General features: G+C 53.5%; 2 protein-coding genes across 2 annotated transcripts; both read left to right on the top strand.

Moving 5' to 3' along the window:
- Positions 1 to 456: 456 nt before the first annotated feature.
- HOXC13 (homeobox C13) lies at positions 457 to 6,896 on the top strand. The gene is made up of 2 exons (XM_037847842.1): positions 457 to 1,183; positions 6,640 to 6,896. Exons 1-2 carry the CDS (start codon positions 457 to 459, stop codon positions 6,894 to 6,896), a joined length of 984 nt encoding a protein of 327 aa, XP_037703770.1.
- A 9,459-nt stretch (positions 6,897 to 16,355) lies between these two features.
- Positions 16,356 to 17,967, top strand: HOXC12 (homeobox C12). Its single transcript, XM_037848445.1, has 2 exons — positions 16,356 to 16,965; positions 17,729 to 17,967. The coding sequence occupies exons 1-2, from the start codon at positions 16,356 to 16,358 to the stop codon at positions 17,965 to 17,967; spliced, it is 849 nt and encodes a 282-aa protein (XP_037704373.1).
- Positions 17,968 to 18,878: the final 911 nt, after the last annotated feature.

Below are 18,878 nucleotides of genomic sequence, written 5' to 3'. Positions count from 1 at the left end.
ATCCCTTTGCGTCGGCCAAATTTGGCTGCCCCCTCCTCCCTCTCCCTCCTGGGGGACCTACCAGGGGGCGTCGCCCTGTCCCTTTAAATCTCCCAGCTCCCTCCTCTTTGCCCCTTCTGAGAGCCAATCAGTAGAGGCCTCTTCCCTTCCGCCCCGCCCCACCTAAAGAAGAGAAAACCCCAGGGGATCAGGCCTGTGCATCACGTGCGCTGGCCGCGTCACGTGGGCGCGGGAGGGGTGCGAAGGGGAGGCATGCGGAAGCCGGAGGATTTCTTAATGAAGTGTCTCCGCATGCGTAGAGGGAATCTGGGGAAGGAGGTGGAAGCATCAGGAGGAGGAGGAGGGAAGAGGTGGGGAAGGGAGGAGGGATGGGGGAGGGGAAAAAAGAGCGAGGTGTCTCCCTAGCTCGCTGCCTCTGGCAAGTGGAGTTTTTAAAAAGCTTGAGCAGATCATGTCATGACGACTTCGCTGCTCCTGCATCCGCGCTGGCCAGAGAGCCTTATGTACGTCTATGAGGACAGCGCGGCGGAGAGCGGCGGCGGCGGCGGGGGAGGCGGCGGCGCTGGCGGAGCGGGGGGCGGCTGCAGCGGAGCGAGCCCCGGCAAAGCCCAAAGCATGGACGGGCTGGGCAGCAGCTGCCCTGCCAGCCACTGCCGCGACCTGCTTCCGCACCCCGTGCTGGGACGCCCGCCGGCTCCCCTGGGCGCTCCTCAGAGCGCCGTCTACACGGACATCCCAGCCCCCGAGGCGGCGCGCCAGTGCGCCCCGCCGCCGGCGCCCCCCACCTCTTCCAGCGCCACCCTGGGCTACGGCTACCCATTCGGGGGCAGCTACTACGGCTGCCGCCTGTCGCACAACGTGAACCTGCAGCAGAAGCCTTGCGCCTACCACCCGGGCGATAAGTATCCGGAGCCGTCGGGCGCCCTGCCCGGTGACGACCTATCCTCCAGGGCCAAGGAGTTCGCCTTCTACCCCAGCTTCGCCAGCTCTTACCAGGCGATGCCCGGCTACCTGGACGTGTCGGTGGTGCCCGGGATCAGCGGGCACCCGGAGCCGCGTCACGACGCGCTCATCCCCGTCGAAGGCTACCAGCACTGGGCTCTCTCCAACGGCTGGGACAGTCAGGTGTACTGCTCCAAGGAGCAGTCGCAGTCCGCCCACCTCTGGAAGTCTCCCTTCCCAGGTAAGGTAGGGGCCCGGCTGCCGCCGCCGCCGGGGACCCCTCCCCGCCCTGACTGCCCCGGGGCTTCGCGCCTCAGCCACCCCCGCCGTCTGGCCCCGGCGCGCCGGCTCGGCTGGGCTGCCGATGGAGCCGGCCGGGCGAGCTGCGCTAAGGAATGCGTCGGGGAAGAAATCTGCTCCGACACGTTCCCCGGAGCTGCCCGGCCGAGAGTGAAGCAATCACAGGCGCCCGAGCGCCAGGCTGCTGGCTCAACTCGGGTCGGGAGCTTGCCTCCTCCTCTCCCTGCCCGCTCCAGCTTCACGTGCTGCTCCGGGCCCCCGAAGCCGGCTTCCAGCCAGGAGTGGGGGTGGAGTGGGCCTCGGAAGCCACAAGCTCCAGGACAAAACCCTCAATCTACCGAAAAATTGAGGGGAAGGGGAATAAGAACCCCAAACATTTCTTTGCCCGAATTTTAGGGATCATTCAGGCACTCGACAGATTTTTCTTTTTAATAAGGATCTAATTTTCCGGGGGTCTACAGAAATGTAGGATGTTTTCATTTTTCTTTTCTTGATTTATTTTTCAAAATCCAACCACAAATTTCCCGATTGTTGAGGGAGCAGAAGAGCTAAAATCTCAGGAGAGGGTCTGGAGGGAAGGGGGTTGCATCTTTCTCCTGGAATGTAAGATTTTCTTTCTTCTCTGGTATATTGAGCTCCAATCAGTGGACTTTCCCAATACCAATTCTCCAAAATGTGGGCGAAAAAGAGAGTTAGTAACCCTGCCCCAGAAGAGAGGCTTGTAAGGATGGGACGTGGGGACCAAGACCTGTTCTGGGGTGAGACTGGGTTGGGGACCCGTTGTTCTTGTCCGACTGTGTATAGGGGGATTCACAGATGCCCTGCGCCCTCCTCTGTTGAGGCTATTTCTGAACAGGACAAGATCCTGAATCCCCATTGCTCCCCAAGGGAGAAAGACCAGTCCAGGTTTCCCAAAATCACATCAGAGCATCGGGATCCGCGCTGCGCTGAGAAATCCCAATTGTAGTTGAGCGAGTAGAGCGCTTGAGTCTGCTCTTGCCGCTGAGTGCAGTGAGAGAGGGTTGACTGGATCCTCCCTTCTGGTGCAGAGGAGTCCTGGGGGGCCCTGAGCTGCCACGGAGGTCTCTCCATGCTGTCTATACCCTCTCCCCCACTTCCACATGCTGGACCCAGGGACATTTTCATTGGAAAGTATAGAACTGAGGGCCTCCTCAGGGTGGGCCTGAAATTCCTTTGCAACTGGGCTTGGGAAGGGAGGCAGAGAGCGAAAAATTCCTGGGTGGTGGCAGTGAGTAGCAAATAGTATTCTTGTAAATATTATGAAATTACTTAGTATAACATAACTCAGTGCCAGGGTGGGACTCACACTAGGCAGTCCCCTTCTGGCTGCCGGAAAATTTAAGGATGTCAGGATTGTAGTGCGTGGTATCGTGCATTACCTACTCTGCATTGGCTGTAATACAATACATGATTCCTTGTAACTACCTCATGTGAAACATACAATAACACATTTCTAGAAGATAGGCAATTCACAGGTAGGTATGCCGTAGTGAATTATAAAGAGAAGGGCCCTTACTTCCCCACCTCACCCAAATGGAAAGCTCCTGAGGAGATAGGGGTACAGCAGGAATTCCTGCAAGGGGAGCTGGATTTGTCATGTCAATGAGCCCAGGGACCAAGGAGTCAAGGGATTGAGGGGCAAGGGAGCAGATGCCCACTGGCCCACTGTGGGTGGGGGCACAGGCCTGGAGTACTGGGCAGTGGGTTTAATGTGAGGAAGGAGAAGAGAGGAAGCTGCTCTGGCATCCCCATGTGTGCATGTGGCGTGGCATGGAATGAAAGGCTGGAGAGAAGCTCCGTAATATCTTTGAGCAAAATAAACATCTGGTAGATTCCCAGGGAAAAAAAAAAAAACCCTGCTAAAAGTAAACAATTCTTGATCACAGCCTCCTAGAGAAAAATATCTTTGAAATTTAAAAAAATACTGCTCAACTGAGATTTAATATACTTGCAAATTACAGCATGGAAATTAATATAAAACCCAGTATGTCTCAGCAGCTATGTGCTCACACACTCCCAGTGTGGAAATAGAATCAGGCTGGTGTATCTCAATGAGTAGAGAGGTCCAGGCAAGAGGCAGATGAAAAAGAAATTATCTTCAGACACCTTCCATCTTTCTACCCACACAGAGATCCTTTAGAAGTAGTGAGATTTTCAGATAACTCTGTCTATGCAATTGTGGTTTGTTCAGCAACATATAGGCATAAACACTACTGTCTCTCTTCAGCGCCTCTGGCTGAGAAACCTCATCTGTGGCAGTCTGGCCTGCTGTGGGAGATGGAGGCAATTGTTCAGAAAGATCCAGATAATTAGAGCCAAGATGTGTTGTGGCTTCTTCCTTCTCCCGAATATACAGACCCTTGCCTCATTTCTCCGTGATTTTTTTTTCTTCTCCCTGTTGTGAGTTAGACATTCTTTTTTTGACACAGAGAGGCAGAAAATTCCAAGGGAGAGTCAGAGGGGAGAGGAGGCTGGGGAGAGTGTAATAGAAGCTCTTTGGGCCTTTCCGAATAACCCTCCTGACAAGCCTTTGGGTTTAGGTTGAGAGGAGCAGCTAGGATTTCTCGCCCGAATGGACCAAAACAAGTTCCTCTTCAGTGCCCAGAGCCAGATGGTAGCGGTGAGCGGTCAAGAGCGGGTGGGCAATGGGGGGCTGTGCACGGAGGACACTCAGCCCCAAGAGCAAGCTACGGCTGAACATTGATCTGATTTTCTTTTGGTTCTCAAAGGTGTCTACTAAATTCCCAGGTATGGAGTGGTTTGTGTGTGTGTTCTGATGGAAAAGCTGACTGTAAAATTAATAGCCAAATCCCCACTCACTTTAGGCAGTACAGACACAATTCGAGTTCTAAGTTACCAGATGTTTCCATGTTTGTAGATCACAATTCCTTTCCAGACAAGGCACCAGACAGTGCAAAGGGGCTTCTCTGAGAAGGCAAGACAGGAGCTGTTGTCCCAGAAGGCCAAAACAACCAGTCCATGAAAACCTTGGCCAAATCAATCCTTGGCATCCTATAGAGAAAAAAATAACTGGTTTAGATCAGCTGTCTATTTGTTCTCTGATTATTATTTTGTTTGTTTGTTTTAGGGTTGTGTCGATTAAGCCTCAGTGAAAATTTAGAACTGGGGCTCAGGATACCCAAAATTGGGTAGGTAAATGGGAGAGTTTCCAGAAAGAGAAGTAAAAAAAAATTAGGAACAATAATCTGAGTAATTCAGGAACCCTAACCCAACTTTATTCTGCTTTGCTCTCAAGGGAAAGGAGGTGTTTTGAAGTTGGAATGTAGCAGGTGGACTGTTTCCATTTTAAAACTTACTGTATCATTGTTTAGAGTTAGAAAATCTGTGTTTAAAATCTGGTTCTGCCACTTACGTTATTTTACCCACTTTAAGCCTCGGATTCCTGATCTTGTAAAATGGATTTAATAAACTAAGCCTGAAGAAATGTTCTGAGGGGGAGGAAGAACTCACAGTATCACTAATTACTCCCTTCTTTTTACTTGTGTCCCCAAATCATCAGTTTCTTGAATCATATTTACATCTGTAAGAGGAAAACAAATGTGAGAACCAAGGGATTTTTTTTTAAAGTCACCTTATAGAAAAAAAATCCTTTTTCACCTAAAGGGTCTTAGTTATTTTGTTTCTCTGATTCGTTTTTAAATCCTTGGCCTAGTCAGTGAGAAATGATAAGTCCAATAATTTCCCTGAGAAATTGTCACCATGAAGACAGCCCAATCAGGCCATTGGAACTCCCTCTCTCCCATTTTCTTCCTAAGTATTTTTATTTTTCCCTGAGTTTGATTGTGACTTGTCTCCCCATCCTGTATAGACAGAGGTTCCTGGAGAGAGCAGAACCAATGGAAAAGGGAACAGGGAAGGTGTTTTGTGTGGGTGGGATGGGAACAAGCCTTTTAGGAAGAGCTCTGTCTTCACTCTGGGCTGTGTCGACACATTGAGAGCAGTGAGAATGAAGGGGAAACCCCAAGTATTCAGACCTCCTCATAAGCTTCCTCCTGAAGAAGTCTAATATGAAAAAAAAAAAATGAGGGATGAATTATTCACATAATCTCTCTAATTCCCCATTTCCCATTTAAAGTGTTGCTATGACTTTTTATTGGCAAGGGATGAGGGTGGAGTGGAAGGGGGGTGTAAGTGGCATATTATTATTATTATTATTATTATTATTATTATTATTATTATTATTATTATTATTATTATTATTATTATTATTTTAGTTCCTGTGAAATCCTCAGAGCCTAAAGAAAGGAGAGATTGGACTGGTAGTTGGGATGACAAGATATTCAGGGTTTAGGATTAGGGTTGGTGCATGGGGTAGAGAAGGTTCCCACCAGCCTTGCAGGAATGGAGAGGGGCGGAGGTTGGAGCAGAATTTGCTCTACTTTGATGGGTGGGAATTTGTGGGGGTGGGAGTGGGAATTGGGTTCATTTTTTAGAGGATTTATGCAAACAGCTAGTTTTAATCCAAGAAGGAAGCAACTGGAGTCTCCACTGACGAGCAGACATTGGGGTATGGACCTCCTACTTCCAGAGATTGGATTCCCTACATCTGAGTGCTAGGATTCCCTGCCTTGGGTATTGTGAGGTGCCTGTTGGGGATCATTGGGCCCCAATTTCTAGAGTGATTGCCCCCCGGGCAGTCTGACTTTACCCTGACACTTTTCTTCTATCTGTTGATGCAGGCTAGGGGACCTAGTGCAGAACCAGTGCCCAAAGGCATGAGGCCCCACTTGGTGGTCTGTGCCCAGTGAAGCTGTTCCTCCCTGCCATGCTGTACCCCAAACATACAACAGAACACTTTCTCCTGCTAATGGGGTAAATCGTAAGCTGACGGGCACCAAATAATCTAACTGCAGGGAAGAGGGATTTTTCTGAATTCCTGCAATTCTGCAAGGAACACAGGCCAGGGTGGAAATTGGGGTATGGGGTATGGGGGGAGGACTCCTCCCAGGGTCTGAGGGTCCTAATAGCCAGTGCTGCTCAGAGTCATATTGGAGTCTGAGGCAAAAGGAAAAATCGGTAGTACTGATCCTCTGTTTATTTCAATTTTTGATATTTTGTTCATCATAGACTTTTTGTATTCATTTTGATTGTTAAAACCATCGCATTAAAATGTTATCTACCTTGATCACTGAGTCTTTGGGTGCCCCATACTTAAATATTGCGCCCGAGAAAAGTGTCTCACTGGCCTCAGCCTAGTAGTGCCCTCGCTAATAACAGAGCTGCAAAATATTTGAGGGCTTAGCCAGACTGCGAGATCCGCCGGTCCCCTTCGAGTGCCTGCTCGCACCCTGCGCCTCCGCAGGGCGCCCCGGCCGGCCGCGCATCTCACTCCCGCCCGCCCTCTCTTCTCCTCAGATGTGGTTCCCCTACAGCCCGAAGTGAGCAGCTACCGGCGCGGGCGCAAGAAACGTGTGCCCTACACCAAGGTGCAGCTGAAGGAGCTAGAGAAAGAGTACGCGGCCAGCAAATTCATCACCAAAGAGAAGCGCCGGCGCATCTCCGCCACCACGAACCTCTCGGAGCGCCAGGTCACCATCTGGTTCCAGAACCGCCGGGTCAAAGAGAAAAAGGTGGTCAGCAAATCGAAAGCGCCTCACCTCCACTCCACTTGACCTCCCACACGGCCGCCCGCCCCGTCTATTTATGTCACAGCTTTGTAGCATAACCTAACCCACCGAAGGACGCTTCGCCGGTGCAGACAAATATTTAACAAAAAAAAGGAACCGCGCCGCCAGGAGGCAGAGAGGATCAGAGGCTGAGCTCTAGTGCTCCCTACTCCCCACTCCCATTCCCCCCACTCCCATCCAGACGGAACCCTCTGGCCTCGGCCTCGACAGCTTTGGAGATGGGTCCGGGTGGGCTATGGGAGAAAGGCTGTCGGCCACCACTCCCCCTACCCCTCACCCTAGCCGCGCCAGAAAGCTGAGTGGCAGCGAAAAAGAGCCCATTCTCTCCAGCCAAAGCAGGACTGGGGAGCTCCGGACGACCCCGATTCTTGCCTCCTTCTTTGCCCAGGAGGGTAGAAGATTCTCCTGAGCCTGCGGCCTCGAGGCAGGACCTGGCGAGTTCATACTGCCAGTTCCTCCTCCTTCTCCCTTCCTTCCCGCACTCCTTCGGCAAGATTTTCCAGTTAAGGTTTTCTGTGCATATCTTTAAAGTCGTATTAACATTCATAATAATTATTAAGGATCTGGCAGTGTGATTGGAGTTCAGACAGCGCACTAATTTTTCTTTCTTTCCTATTCGTTTCAACAAAAGCTGGAATTGGCAGAGCCCCTGTGCCCACCCCAACCAAGAAATGCTGAATTTCTCCACCTTTATTCTCACTGCCTCCCCTGTTCTGCTCTCTAAGTCAATAGCAAAAATACAAGGAAGACAAAAACTCCAATCATGCTGCTAAATTCATCTTACATCTCCCCTCTCTCTCTCTCTCTCTCTTTCTCTCTGTCAGTGGTGAGGTTGGGAATCAGGCCAGACACGGAAGCAGAACGTTTTTTGTTTGTTTGTTCGTTTCATTTTGTTTTTTTCTGAGGAAAAGACAAATTTCTCCTCCAAGGGGCTGAAGAGTGGGTCCCTCAGCAGAGTTTCTCTCAAGTCTCCCCCTTTCAGTTGCCTCTCTACCAAGGCAACAGCTCCGGAGGGGCCTCACACTTTCGCTTTTACTGATTGTCCAGGCGAAAGCAGTTTTCTTCCAGGAGGCTGGAATAACTGGCCTCCAATTATCCAGCTAGTATAGATGCTGCCTAACATTTCCCTCCTCAAAGGCCAACTTGGTGCTGTGGGGCCCCCTCACCTCCCCTTTTCCCACTGGCACATAACAAAAGTGTTTTTGGAAATGTTGGTCAGAAATAGACTCTCTTTTTTTTTAAATGTTGTGTATCTGTATATAGTATTGTGATGTCAGAATGGCAATGTAATGAATGCAAAAAGAAAAAAACCCACAAACTGTTTTTGAAATAAAATATCTTTTTTTTTCGGGCCTTGATTTTATCGCTCAGATTCCTTCTGAAGCCCCTTCTATCCAGCAGTTCTCTGAAGAACTGTCTAGGACACCCTGACCCAGCCAGTGTGGACAAGGGGGGAGAGTACAGACATCACCCCCAGCTGGGTAGATCCCAAACCCAGAATTTTGCTCCACTTAAGTTTTTTAGTGAGATATTCGGGTTGTCGATAATACAGGAGAAAATTCCTTCCCATCCTGAAACCCAACATAGATGAATGTGTGTTGAAGGGAGAGGAAATAATCAGCAACTGGAAAGCCTGGGAGCAGGTAAGTTAGAAAATTATTGCCATTCATGTCAATTAATAGTTGGAGCTCCAATCTGGATCTGGGTGCTGAGAATGTGGCTTCCTAGCTGGGTCACCAAAGTGGTTATGGGGAGCCAACCCTAGGCTTCTAGGGTACCACTGCCCCCAGAAGGTCCTGAATCCTTCCAGCCAGTTCCCTAACTGGGACTGGGGTGATGTGGCACAGGCTGCCAGAGGCAGCTCTGAACTCTGTGTCCCCTGTTCCCTCCTTGCTCTTGTAACTTCCCCATAAACTTACACAGAGACGTCGGATTGCTAGGACTCCTTGCATCCCCAAGCTGCCAAGTCAACCCACTTTTACTCTCCAGCTCCCAGGGAACCCCAGTCTTCCAGGGAATCAGGAGCCTGTGTAGACTCTGCCACTAATTTGTTTTCCCTGTCGCGTCGTGCCTATCTCCCTATCTGGCAGAGTTAATGAGATTGTTAAGTTGTCAGGTTAAGAGACTTTTAAAAAGCAATATAGCCTAAAACAATGTTATCTTAGATTAAATCTTTACTGCAGCAATTTTTATTTATATGTAATATTTTTCCTCTCCCAAGACGCTGAAAGACCGGAGGCATCAGGCTGGAAATCAGAGTTCTCCGATCTCCCTTTGCCTGATGGCTGAAGCTTTTTAAAATCTGATTTAAATAAATGGTTCTGGGGGTGAACACCCCCCCATAGATACACACGCACGCGCGCGTGCACACACACACACACACACACACACACACACACAGTCTGAGAGACAAAGAGCCTGAAGAATTCACCATCTGCAGAGGCTCCGCTACTGATCTGGCCAGCAGTCCTGTCCTACTTGGTCTCAACTCTGAGTTACCTACCACAGAACCACACACTGGGCAGCAGGATTTGGGAGGGAATAGGTGAATCACTAGGGAATAAGTTTCATTTTTAATTCCATTTCCCTTTCTATCTCCACCCTCCACCCCAACCTTTCTCCAGAATTCCTGTAGTCTTCCCTCAGATGGAAAGGGTTGAAGACTAAATGTGTGTGTTTGGTCAGAAAATGGAACTGAATGGACAAAAGGCCTGGGGTTCTTTTGGTATGGGCCCCCAACCCTCTTGACCTGAGAGTACATTTGGTAGTCCCATCATACAACTGTAGATGCCGGTGGATGTTGGGAGCTCAGTGGGGAAAGAAATCCAGAGTTCTCCTAGGGACCTCTCCACTTCAGCACACAAATCCACACATAAGCAAATCGGTGAATCTTCCCTTAGTAAGGGCCCCACCCTGAGGCCCCAGAAGGGGACAATGGAAAAGAGAAGGGGAATGCTTATGCAGGGTCATTGGGGGTGCATCAGGACACCCGCAAACCAGACATGGTTTGGAGTCCCTGTGAGCTACAGTGTGCCAGGTTGTTTAGGACCGTCTCATGCACTGGATTAATTATGCCTGGATTGATTTTGGAGACTCCTCTCCCATAAAAATAAGCAAGAATGTGAATGGAAATTCTTGTGTGCCAGAGGTATTGCATGGGTGTATGTGCATGCACGCGCGTGCGTGCACTCTGGGGAGGCAAATTCAAGAAGTATATAATTCTTTGCTTGATTGTGTTGGTCCTTTACCTTCCTTTCCCTCCCCCAAGAGTCTGTATTCTCCTTGGAAAACTCTGAGATACTCCTGTGAAGGGGGTTGGGGTGAGGGTGTATGGGAGAAGAGCTTCGATCAGCAGAGAATTCCCTTGGCCTTTCTTACCTGCATCTGTGTGAATGTGTAAGTAGGAACACTCATCTCAGGGTGTAAAATGTGTTTTCTTCTCTTTATCCAAACCTTTTTAAAAACCTTTCCCTCCAAGGCTACTCTACTAGCGTTTGTGAGAATGATCTGTGTGTGAGGGCAGACAGGAGGGTGCAGGGGGTAGGAGAGGTATGAAGGATTGTGAGCCCAGAGCTCACAACAGTCAGATGGCCCTTCTCCTTTGGGACTGAGGTGCCTGCTATCCTTTCTCACAATCCTCACAATCCTCACAATCCGAGCGTGCTGGGGCCTCACAAGACTTTCCGACCAGACGTCTTTCTCCCAGGCTGCCAGGGAGGGCTCAGCTGGACTCTTTCTTGAGCCTGGTGGAAAAACCCTTTCTCTCCCTCATCTTAGTCCCCAGACCCAGGGCCAGCAGAGTGAGCCTTTCAGCCAGTATTCCCATGACAGCAGGGAACCCACCTGAGGGGGCAAGTCCAGGGGTTCTCAGGAGATCCCTCAGCCACTGTCTTGAAGACCTTCTGCTTCTGAGGCTGAACAACAGGCAGCTGGGTGAGCGGTGTCAGGCCAGCAGGCCAGTGTGAGCACAAGGCAGGGGACAGGCCCCTGGGGCAACAGCCATCTCTCTGAACAGCCCTCCCCTTGGAGCTGGGGATTCTGCAGCAGCCCCCTCCGTGGATTCATCCTGTTCAAAAGAGAACTCCCCATGCTAGAATCCTCCTGGGCTGGTTTTGGATGGTGTTGGAACCCACACCCCCAAAACTCCAAGTGCTGGTTCAGACTGATGTGTATCCAGACCCACACTGGTGGAAGATTGAGGGACCCCGGGGAGCGAGGGGCTTCTGGGAGGAGGAGGGGGCCAGAGCCTTTTCCCAACCAACCAGGCTCTTCCTCTTTTAGCCTTGACCGTGACTAGGTCTTTCTGACCTTGACATCACAGGGCGCACAGAGAAGGGGGAGGGTGGAAAAGGCCTTGATCTTCCGGTGGCCAGCGAAGGGGAGGGCCGCTCACTCCCCTGACGCGCCGTCCCCCTTCCCGCCGGAGCCCGCCGCCTCTGTTTACACACAGAGGAGGTGTCGTCTCCAGTCTAGACAGGGGAGCTAATAACGCCCATAAAAGGCGGCCCCTCCAGAGATGCCGTGCAACTCAGCTCCCGGGCGCTGCCCATAGCCGCTCCCTCCGCCTCCCCCGCCCCGCCCTCCTCGGATACCTCGACTGGGCCTGCGGACCGCCTTGGGGAGGGGGGACCCAGAGGGATTCTAGAGGCAGAGAACCCCTGCCCCGCACCCGTCGGTCTCCAAAGGTAAGTGGACTCCTCTCTCCCTGTCCAGCCAGCCTCGGGTTTGGCAGTCTGTTCCCCCACCATCACCACCACCACCATCAGCCATCTAGGCTCGCCGGCTGTCCCTTCCGGATCCGCGGGCGCGCTCCACCCCGGGCTAGGGGCCTGGGTTTGGAAAGCAGCTGAGTTGCTGAGTCGAGCAGAACCCAAGCAGAGCTCAGCCCCTCCCCAGAGCTGGACATGGTTAAAGGCCATGGTCATGGCCAGCGGGGCCGGACTGAGGGGATAGAGCCCCCAGGATAGTCCTCACCCCACCCTGCCCATCAGGCTTCCAGGCCGGCGGAGACCAGGCCCAGGGCTCCCGGCTATGTTGCCGGCAGCTGTGGGTGTGGCATTTGAGGAGACTGTTTTTTTTAACTTGGTCCCCACACCTTTTCCTGACACTCAGTAATTCACTAGGTGGAGGAGATCCTCTGCTGGCGGAGGGAGAAAATGTCAGAGCCACGAAATTATTTAATGGCTATTGGACCTAAAGGAGAGAGAAAATGGGGGCCATTTAGGGAGGCTAGGGTGGGAGGTAGAAGGTCTCCCAGTTGCTCTGGCCTGGAAGCCCCCAACCCCTCCCCATTTCTGAGTTGTAATGTGGATGGGGTCTGGTGGTAGGAGGAGCTGCAGGAAGATTGGAGGTGGTAAGGACACTGCTGGCCCCAAGCCTCCTGTTTGAACCTGAAAGCCTGGCTTGTCCCCTTCACCCTGACAATAGTCCAAGCCCTCCCTCCCTCTCTCCCCCAGGCTACAGAAGTAAAGAAAGGAGAGGGGTGTCTCAATCTTCTCCTTAAGTCCTGGCATCCTCAGACAGCGCTGGGAGCCAGGTCGGTGAGCTCCCACCGCTGGAGGAATCTGTGAATCCACAAAAGAGGAGATTGAGCCCATCCCCACCCACAGCTTCATCTGGACCCGAATGTCCTTCCCAAACCTAAGCGGCCCCAAAGGGACGAAAATGGGAGGGCTGAGGAGTCGATCCCGGGCCAGAGCCTTCTCAACAGCCGCTTTTCATCTCCCCTCCTTCTGCCCTCCCGGCTGCTGCTCACATACCTTCGAGGCCCAGGTCCTGCCTTATTTGCATACGCGGCAGAACCGCTTTCTGCAGACCAGACAGTGAACTTGAACTGGGCCGCCGCGGCCTCTCGGTCCACCAGGGAGAAGGCAGTACCGCGCCTAATAGTTCCGACCTTGGGTGGGCTGGGAGCCGGAAAGCGGCTGCTCACAGCCGCCCCGCGGCGGCCTCGCCTCCCGCAGTCGCCTTGCCCTTGCCATCGGAGCCGGCGTAGATTTTACAATTAACTTCTTCCGCCAGGCTCGGCCGCAGCAGGGACTCGAGGCCCAATGCAGAGGCCGGGAGCTTGCGGGAGGGATAGAGACAGACAGAGAAGGCGCGGGAGAGGCGGTGAGGCATCCAGCCGGTGGATGCGCTGAAGGACGCGGACTGCCGAGGGTCTTCAAGGAAAGCCTTGGAACGCATCCTTGCCTTCAGCTTTAATTAACCCAGGAGTTAATGAGCGGGGCATGGTTGAGTCGGGCCATCTGCGGCGGGCGCCCATGGTCGGGGGATGGATAGGCAGGAGACCCCTTAATGAATATATGTAAGAGTGGGCGCAACCACCGCTCTGCGGTTCCGGAGCCTCGGCCCGGCCAATTACAGTTTTGCTTGTGGGCAGCGAAGTGCGGGCAGATTAATCTCCGGCTAGACGCTGCTGCCCAAGGCGTTGGGCTGCGACTTCCTACCAGTCTTCTCACCCAGCCCCAGCCGGCTCCGGGCTAGCAGTTCACGCTGGCCGAAGCTGGAATTAGATTTGAAGCTTCACACCCGAGCCTCCCGCCGGCCCCGGCGATCCAGGCTGGGAGCGGGGCTCTGGGGCCTTTTTGTCCCACTAAGAAGGGGGCTCCTGAGCTGCGCTTGCGGTGGAGTTCCTGAAAGACAGAGCAGTGCCGATGCACGGGGAAGCTAGGCGTTTAGATTGCCCGGGTCCTCGCCAGGGTCCTGGAAACGCCTACGTTTACAGGGGGTCTTGGGGAGCAGGATACTGGGGATGAGAATTTTGCTGACGGTTCTCGGCAACTCTCCCTGAGCGATATCGGGACCTACCGCTCGGAGGGGAGAGGGGTTTGTATGCGCCTGTGTGTTCAGCGTCGGAAACTTGGAGAAAACAGACTGGCGGCTGCCCACTGGACTCGGAGAAATGCATCTCTGGAAAAAGGAAGCCCTCATCCCATCCTCATTTTCCCGGCGTTGCCTCTGCCGCCCTGTGGCCGCTGCTCTGCGAGCTCAGCGGCCTGGCCCGGGAGGGCAGAGGGCAGAGCTCCAGCCTGAGGTCTGCGAGCGGGAAGGCAATGGGAAGAAGCTGAGACCCTCCTCCTGGGGTCACCCTTCTGGGAAACTGGAGTCATCTGGGAGGGGGCAAGAGAGTGGAAAGAAGCCCCATCTCCCACAAGGGCTAGTGCAGCCGGTCTCTGTATCCCTCACGCCAACAATAGCGGCAGAGAGCCGAGGCCTGGAGAGCCAGGACGGAGACCTCGCCGCCGACACAGTGTTGTGTTTGAAAACAGCAACAATATTAAACATCAACCCTCTTTATGACCAAAATAACCCCCAAATGATATTTTTAAAAAACTGAATTCTTAGTGGGGTTCATTAGTGCATCTTGAAAAGGCGGGTTATATAAGATGTTGGAGATGCTGTGACATGGAATTTGCAGCTGAAGGATGCTCCTTTCCTCATCCGCGCAGCCCCTTAATCAACTAAGGACAAAAAAGCCAGTCTCTGGCCCGCTCCTCGGTTCCCGGGCTCACCCGGCTCTGACCGGAGGTGGCTGCGCCGGGTTGGCATCCCACCACTCCTCCCCAGCTCCGGCCTCTGGGCCGGACTCAGGGCGGGCTTCTTGGGGCGGGAGGGGCCAGGCCCGGCAGCCTGGAAGACCAGGGCGGGGAAGGGGAACCGGCCAAGCGGGGAGAGGGGAGGGCGCCGAGCTGTGAGCTATGAGTTGCGCTCTGCGCGGGCCGCACGGCGCCCGCGGGGACACATTTCTGTCGGAGTGAGCAGCTATGGTTTTGGGATATGAAATCGCCCCGGGAGCAGTGGAATTCGAAGAATCTGTGTTTCTCCGTGCCGTGCCCTGCAGAGGAGCGAGGGGAAAGGAGAGAAAAGCAAAAGAGGGGGATGAGAATCCTCTCTGCTTCGATCTGCTTTTGTAGCTTGAGCTTATTCTCAGATATTTAATTTTCACCTACATGGGTTTCTCTTTCTTGTATCTCTCGGATTCCCTGGTCTCTTCAGTTTTCTCCAGATCATCCAGTGTTTTTTCATATTTAGCTGTTTGCTGTGCTATTTATTTAACCTTGTATTACTTGAAGTCCAAAACGATCACAGAGAAATCTATGTATTTTTTCTACTAGACCCCAGTGGGATACATCTCGTTTTGGAGGATTTTGTTTGGTTTTTATTTGATTTTCATTTTAATCTGCCTGCTGTGTTCTGTGGACCTAATTGAGATGGGATTGTGGTTTCACAGATGCCGATTATTCTCACCAATGGGCAGCGCTGGGTGCTCAGCCTTCTCCCAAACGAGCTGCTGAGATTAGCACCGTAAATATAATTTTAAATACCCAACAGGTATTTCCCTCATTCTCAGGTCATCTCAGGAGGTAACCTAATGCTGGCCTCTGTGTCCCTATCTGGTGGCCCCAGAGGCAAGGCTGGGCAGGGTCTGGGGTATAGCTGTCTTCTCCAGTGGGAATCAGGAGCCTCTTAGACCGGCCAAGCCCTGCTGGGAGCCCAGAGCCTCCAGTCACAAAAATGCTGGTGAACCCCAGCAGCCCCTCAGACTCTGGGAAGTCACAGCAGAAGAGTAGTTTGAGGTCCCTCACCCCCAGATTTTCAACAGCAGACAAGCGGGTCTACACCGAGCCTGGCTCCTCCTTTTTCTGCTTCTTCTGTCTCCTTTTTGCATTCCTCTTCTAATGGTAAGTGGAGGTAGGAGGCTGGGGTGGCTGCCTGATCCGAGGTAAGACTCTGCATTATCAATTCTGCCTGAGTGCTTTCTGGAGCAGAGGACCCCAGATGCCTCTCCAGATTCGTGAGAAGAAAGAGCTGAGGAAGACAAGGGAAGCAGCAGCAGGGTGGAGAGAGGCAGCGCAGGGAAACCTGTCCTTCCTCCCACTTCGCCTCTACTGTAAATAAACCCCGAGCCAAAGGGCTCATCCGTCTCCTTAAACAGCCAGTAAACTTTATATGACACAATATCTAATAGTAATTTATTGGGGAGATATTGTAAATTCCAACGGTTTTAGTTAATAAAGAAGCTAATTAAAGAGGGGCGGGCTGCACTCCGCCAGCTGTTGGCGAGAAGATAATACATCTGGGGGGTGTGGGGTGCAGGGGTGTTATGTACGTGTACTTTTGGTGTGGCTTTTTTCTCTTTTCCTCTAGCCCCGTGTCGGGCGGTTGCCTCACTCCGCCTTGGATTTTTATATGATTTTTTAAAAACCAGAATCCAGCGAATAAACTTGCCTCCTCCCTTCGCCACCCCCCCCACCCATGGGGAAGGGGGAATGTTGGAGTTGGCGCGGAGTGGTGGGTAGGGGGGTGATCCGCTGTCCCCACCCCTCCCCCTGGCGGCGGCGCCCACGTGAGCCGGGCGGCCAATGGGTGGATGGCGCAGGTTTAACTATGTTTAATGTCAGATAGCAATAAAGTAGAAGCTGCCGGTCGGGCCCCGCGGAAATGGGCGAGCATAATCTCCTGAATCCTGGGTTTGTGGGGCCGCTGGTGAACATCCACACTGGAGACACCTTCTATTTCCCCAACTTCCGCACGTCCGGGGCGCAGCTGCCCGGGCTGCCTTCGCTGTCCTACCCGCGCCGCGACAACGTGTGCTCGCTGCCCTGGCCGTCGGCGGAGCCTTGCAATGGCTACCCGCAGCCCTATCTCGGCAGCCCAGTGTCGCTCAACCCGCCCTTTGGCCGCACGTGCGAGCTGGCGCGCGTGGAGGACAGCAAGAGTTACTATCGCGAGCCGTGCGCTGAGGGCTCGGGAGGGGGCCTGAAACGTGAGGAGCGCGGGCGCGATCCGGTCCCGGGGGCCGGGCCTGGGACAGCACTGCTGCCGCTCGAGCCGTCGGGGCCGCCTACGCTTGGCTTCAAGTACGACTACGCGGCGGGCGGCGGCGGTGGCGACGGCGGCGCGGGACCCCCGCACAATCCGCCGTCGTGTCAGTCGCTGGAATCCGACTCTAGTTCGTCCCTGCTCAACGAGGGTAACAAGGGCGCCGGTGGCGGCGACTCCGGGAGCTTGGTGTCGCCACTGAACCCCGGCGGCGGGCTCTCGGCCAGCGGTAAGGACCCGGTTCCACCGGTGTAGCTCACAACAGGAGGTACATCTTACTAGGGCAGTCAGGGTAGGACAGATCTAGGGCAGCCCGGGGTGACAGAATGTGTGCTAAGGCCTTGTTTCTTTTAAAAAGTAGTGCGGATGCGGGAGAGCCCTATAAACGTGTAAATATTCCCATAAAAGAACTGGAGAGAGTCCTTTTTTCACCAGCCTGTGGCTGGAGGGGGCAGGGAGCTCTGGAAAGGGGGGAGAGATCCTGGTAGGGGTTTCCCCAGGCCTGAGAGGGTGGAGGCGGGAAAGTCTTGTCCCTGTTCTGGCAGGCGGCTCTCCCTCCTCCTTCCATAAGCCCCCATTACCTGCATTTTTCTTTTAAGAAACACCAGTGCACGTAACTGTTACAATTGCTCAGACGCCCAGTCCTAGAGGTTGTGGGAAGATGGGGACAGGAAACTGGGGGAAAGGAAAGAAGGAAGAAGCTTGGGGAGAGGTGATGGGCTTGGAACATCGAGGGATCAGAGATAGTGTGGCCAAAGGGTAGGGTTGAGGAGGCAATGGGAGGGATGAAAGATAAAGAAAGAGGGTGGTGAAGATTGGGGATTTGGTGGGAATGGGGGTCTGGGTAGAAGAGGATATGGCATGCCTGGCAGGGAGGAGAAGAGCCTAGGGCCTGGCGTGAGGCCAAAGTGAAAGGAATTGGGGAAGGACCGAGGGCGCTGGGCTGGTCACCCCTTGGTCCACCAGCCAACCTACGGTTCATCTCCACCCAGGCGCGCCCTGGTACCCTATCCACAGTCGATCACGGAAGAAGCGCAAGCCCTATTCGAAGTTGCAGCTGGCAGAGCTGGAGGGCGAGTTTCTGGTGAACGAGTTCATCACACGCCAGCGCCGGAGAGAACTCTCGGACCGCTTGAATCTTAGTGACCAGCAGGTCAAGATCTGGTTTCAGAACCGTAGAATGAAAAAGAAAAGACTTCTGTTGAGGGAGCAAGCCCTGTCTTTCTTTTAGGGGACGGGGACCGGGCGCTAGCCCCAGACTGAGCCTGGCCCTGGCAGACAGCAAAAGGGGGCGCCGCCTGGGACACTGTTCCCGCTTAGAACGCCAGGCGTCTCTGGCAGGCGCTCCCTGGACGTCCTCTTGTCTGTTTTGTTCGTGGTTCCCTCCCACATACACCCCAAGACCCTGCCAGGTCCCAGAGAGAAGGGAAGAAACCCAGCCAGGGAGAGAGGAAGCCCACAGCTACGGGAGGGTGTAAGGGATAAGGCTGAGGCGCTGCGGAGAGGTTCGTTTATTTGAGAACAGAGAGACTCGTTTATTTGGGACTGGGGAGCTGCTCCCCCGCTGCTGAGGATCTGGAGGAGCAGAGGCACAGGCGCTCCCACCCCCTTCCCACCACTTCCCTTCCCAGGTCTCAAGTCTCTCTGCCTGCAGTAGCAGGCGAGGGTGAGAACAGCAGAACCAAAGGGTCCCCAAACGCAGTTGGTGGGATTAGGAGAGGCTTGGGTGAGAGAAGGAGAGTGGAGGTTAAGTGAAGAGAGCGGAGGGGATCTAGGGTAGCTCCGGGAGGGAAGGAGGAAGTGAGGAACCAAGGAAGAAGTGCGATTTGGGTGAATAGAGTATGATCGGCAAGGCCCAACTCCGCTTGGGTCTGGGTCCTCCAGGCCCGGACTCCAAGAGGCAGAGGTGCAGGCGTTGGACAGACGGAGCTGACGACAAGGAGACATCAGCCTTACGTCCCTGTAGGGGAGTTGCCTGAACGGTCTCCTCGTCTGCAACCCTCTTCCAAGCCCCTGTCCGCTCCGGACGAACATCCGCTCCCAGGTGTGCCGCCATCCACTCTTCCCGGCGCCTAGGAGGCTGCGGACCCGAAACAGCAAGTGGGGAATGGAGAGCCCGGCGGATACAGCCCCAGGTTCAGT

The sequence above is a fragment of the Choloepus didactylus genome, chromosome 8 (genome assembly GCF_015220235.1).
Source record: "Choloepus didactylus isolate mChoDid1 chromosome 8, mChoDid1.pri, whole genome shotgun sequence".
NCBI lineage: Eukaryota > Metazoa > Chordata > Mammalia > Pilosa > Megalonychidae > Choloepus > Choloepus didactylus.
The sequence above is the reverse complement of the archived record's forward strand: the minus strand, read 5'-3'. Positions and strand labels throughout refer to the sequence as shown.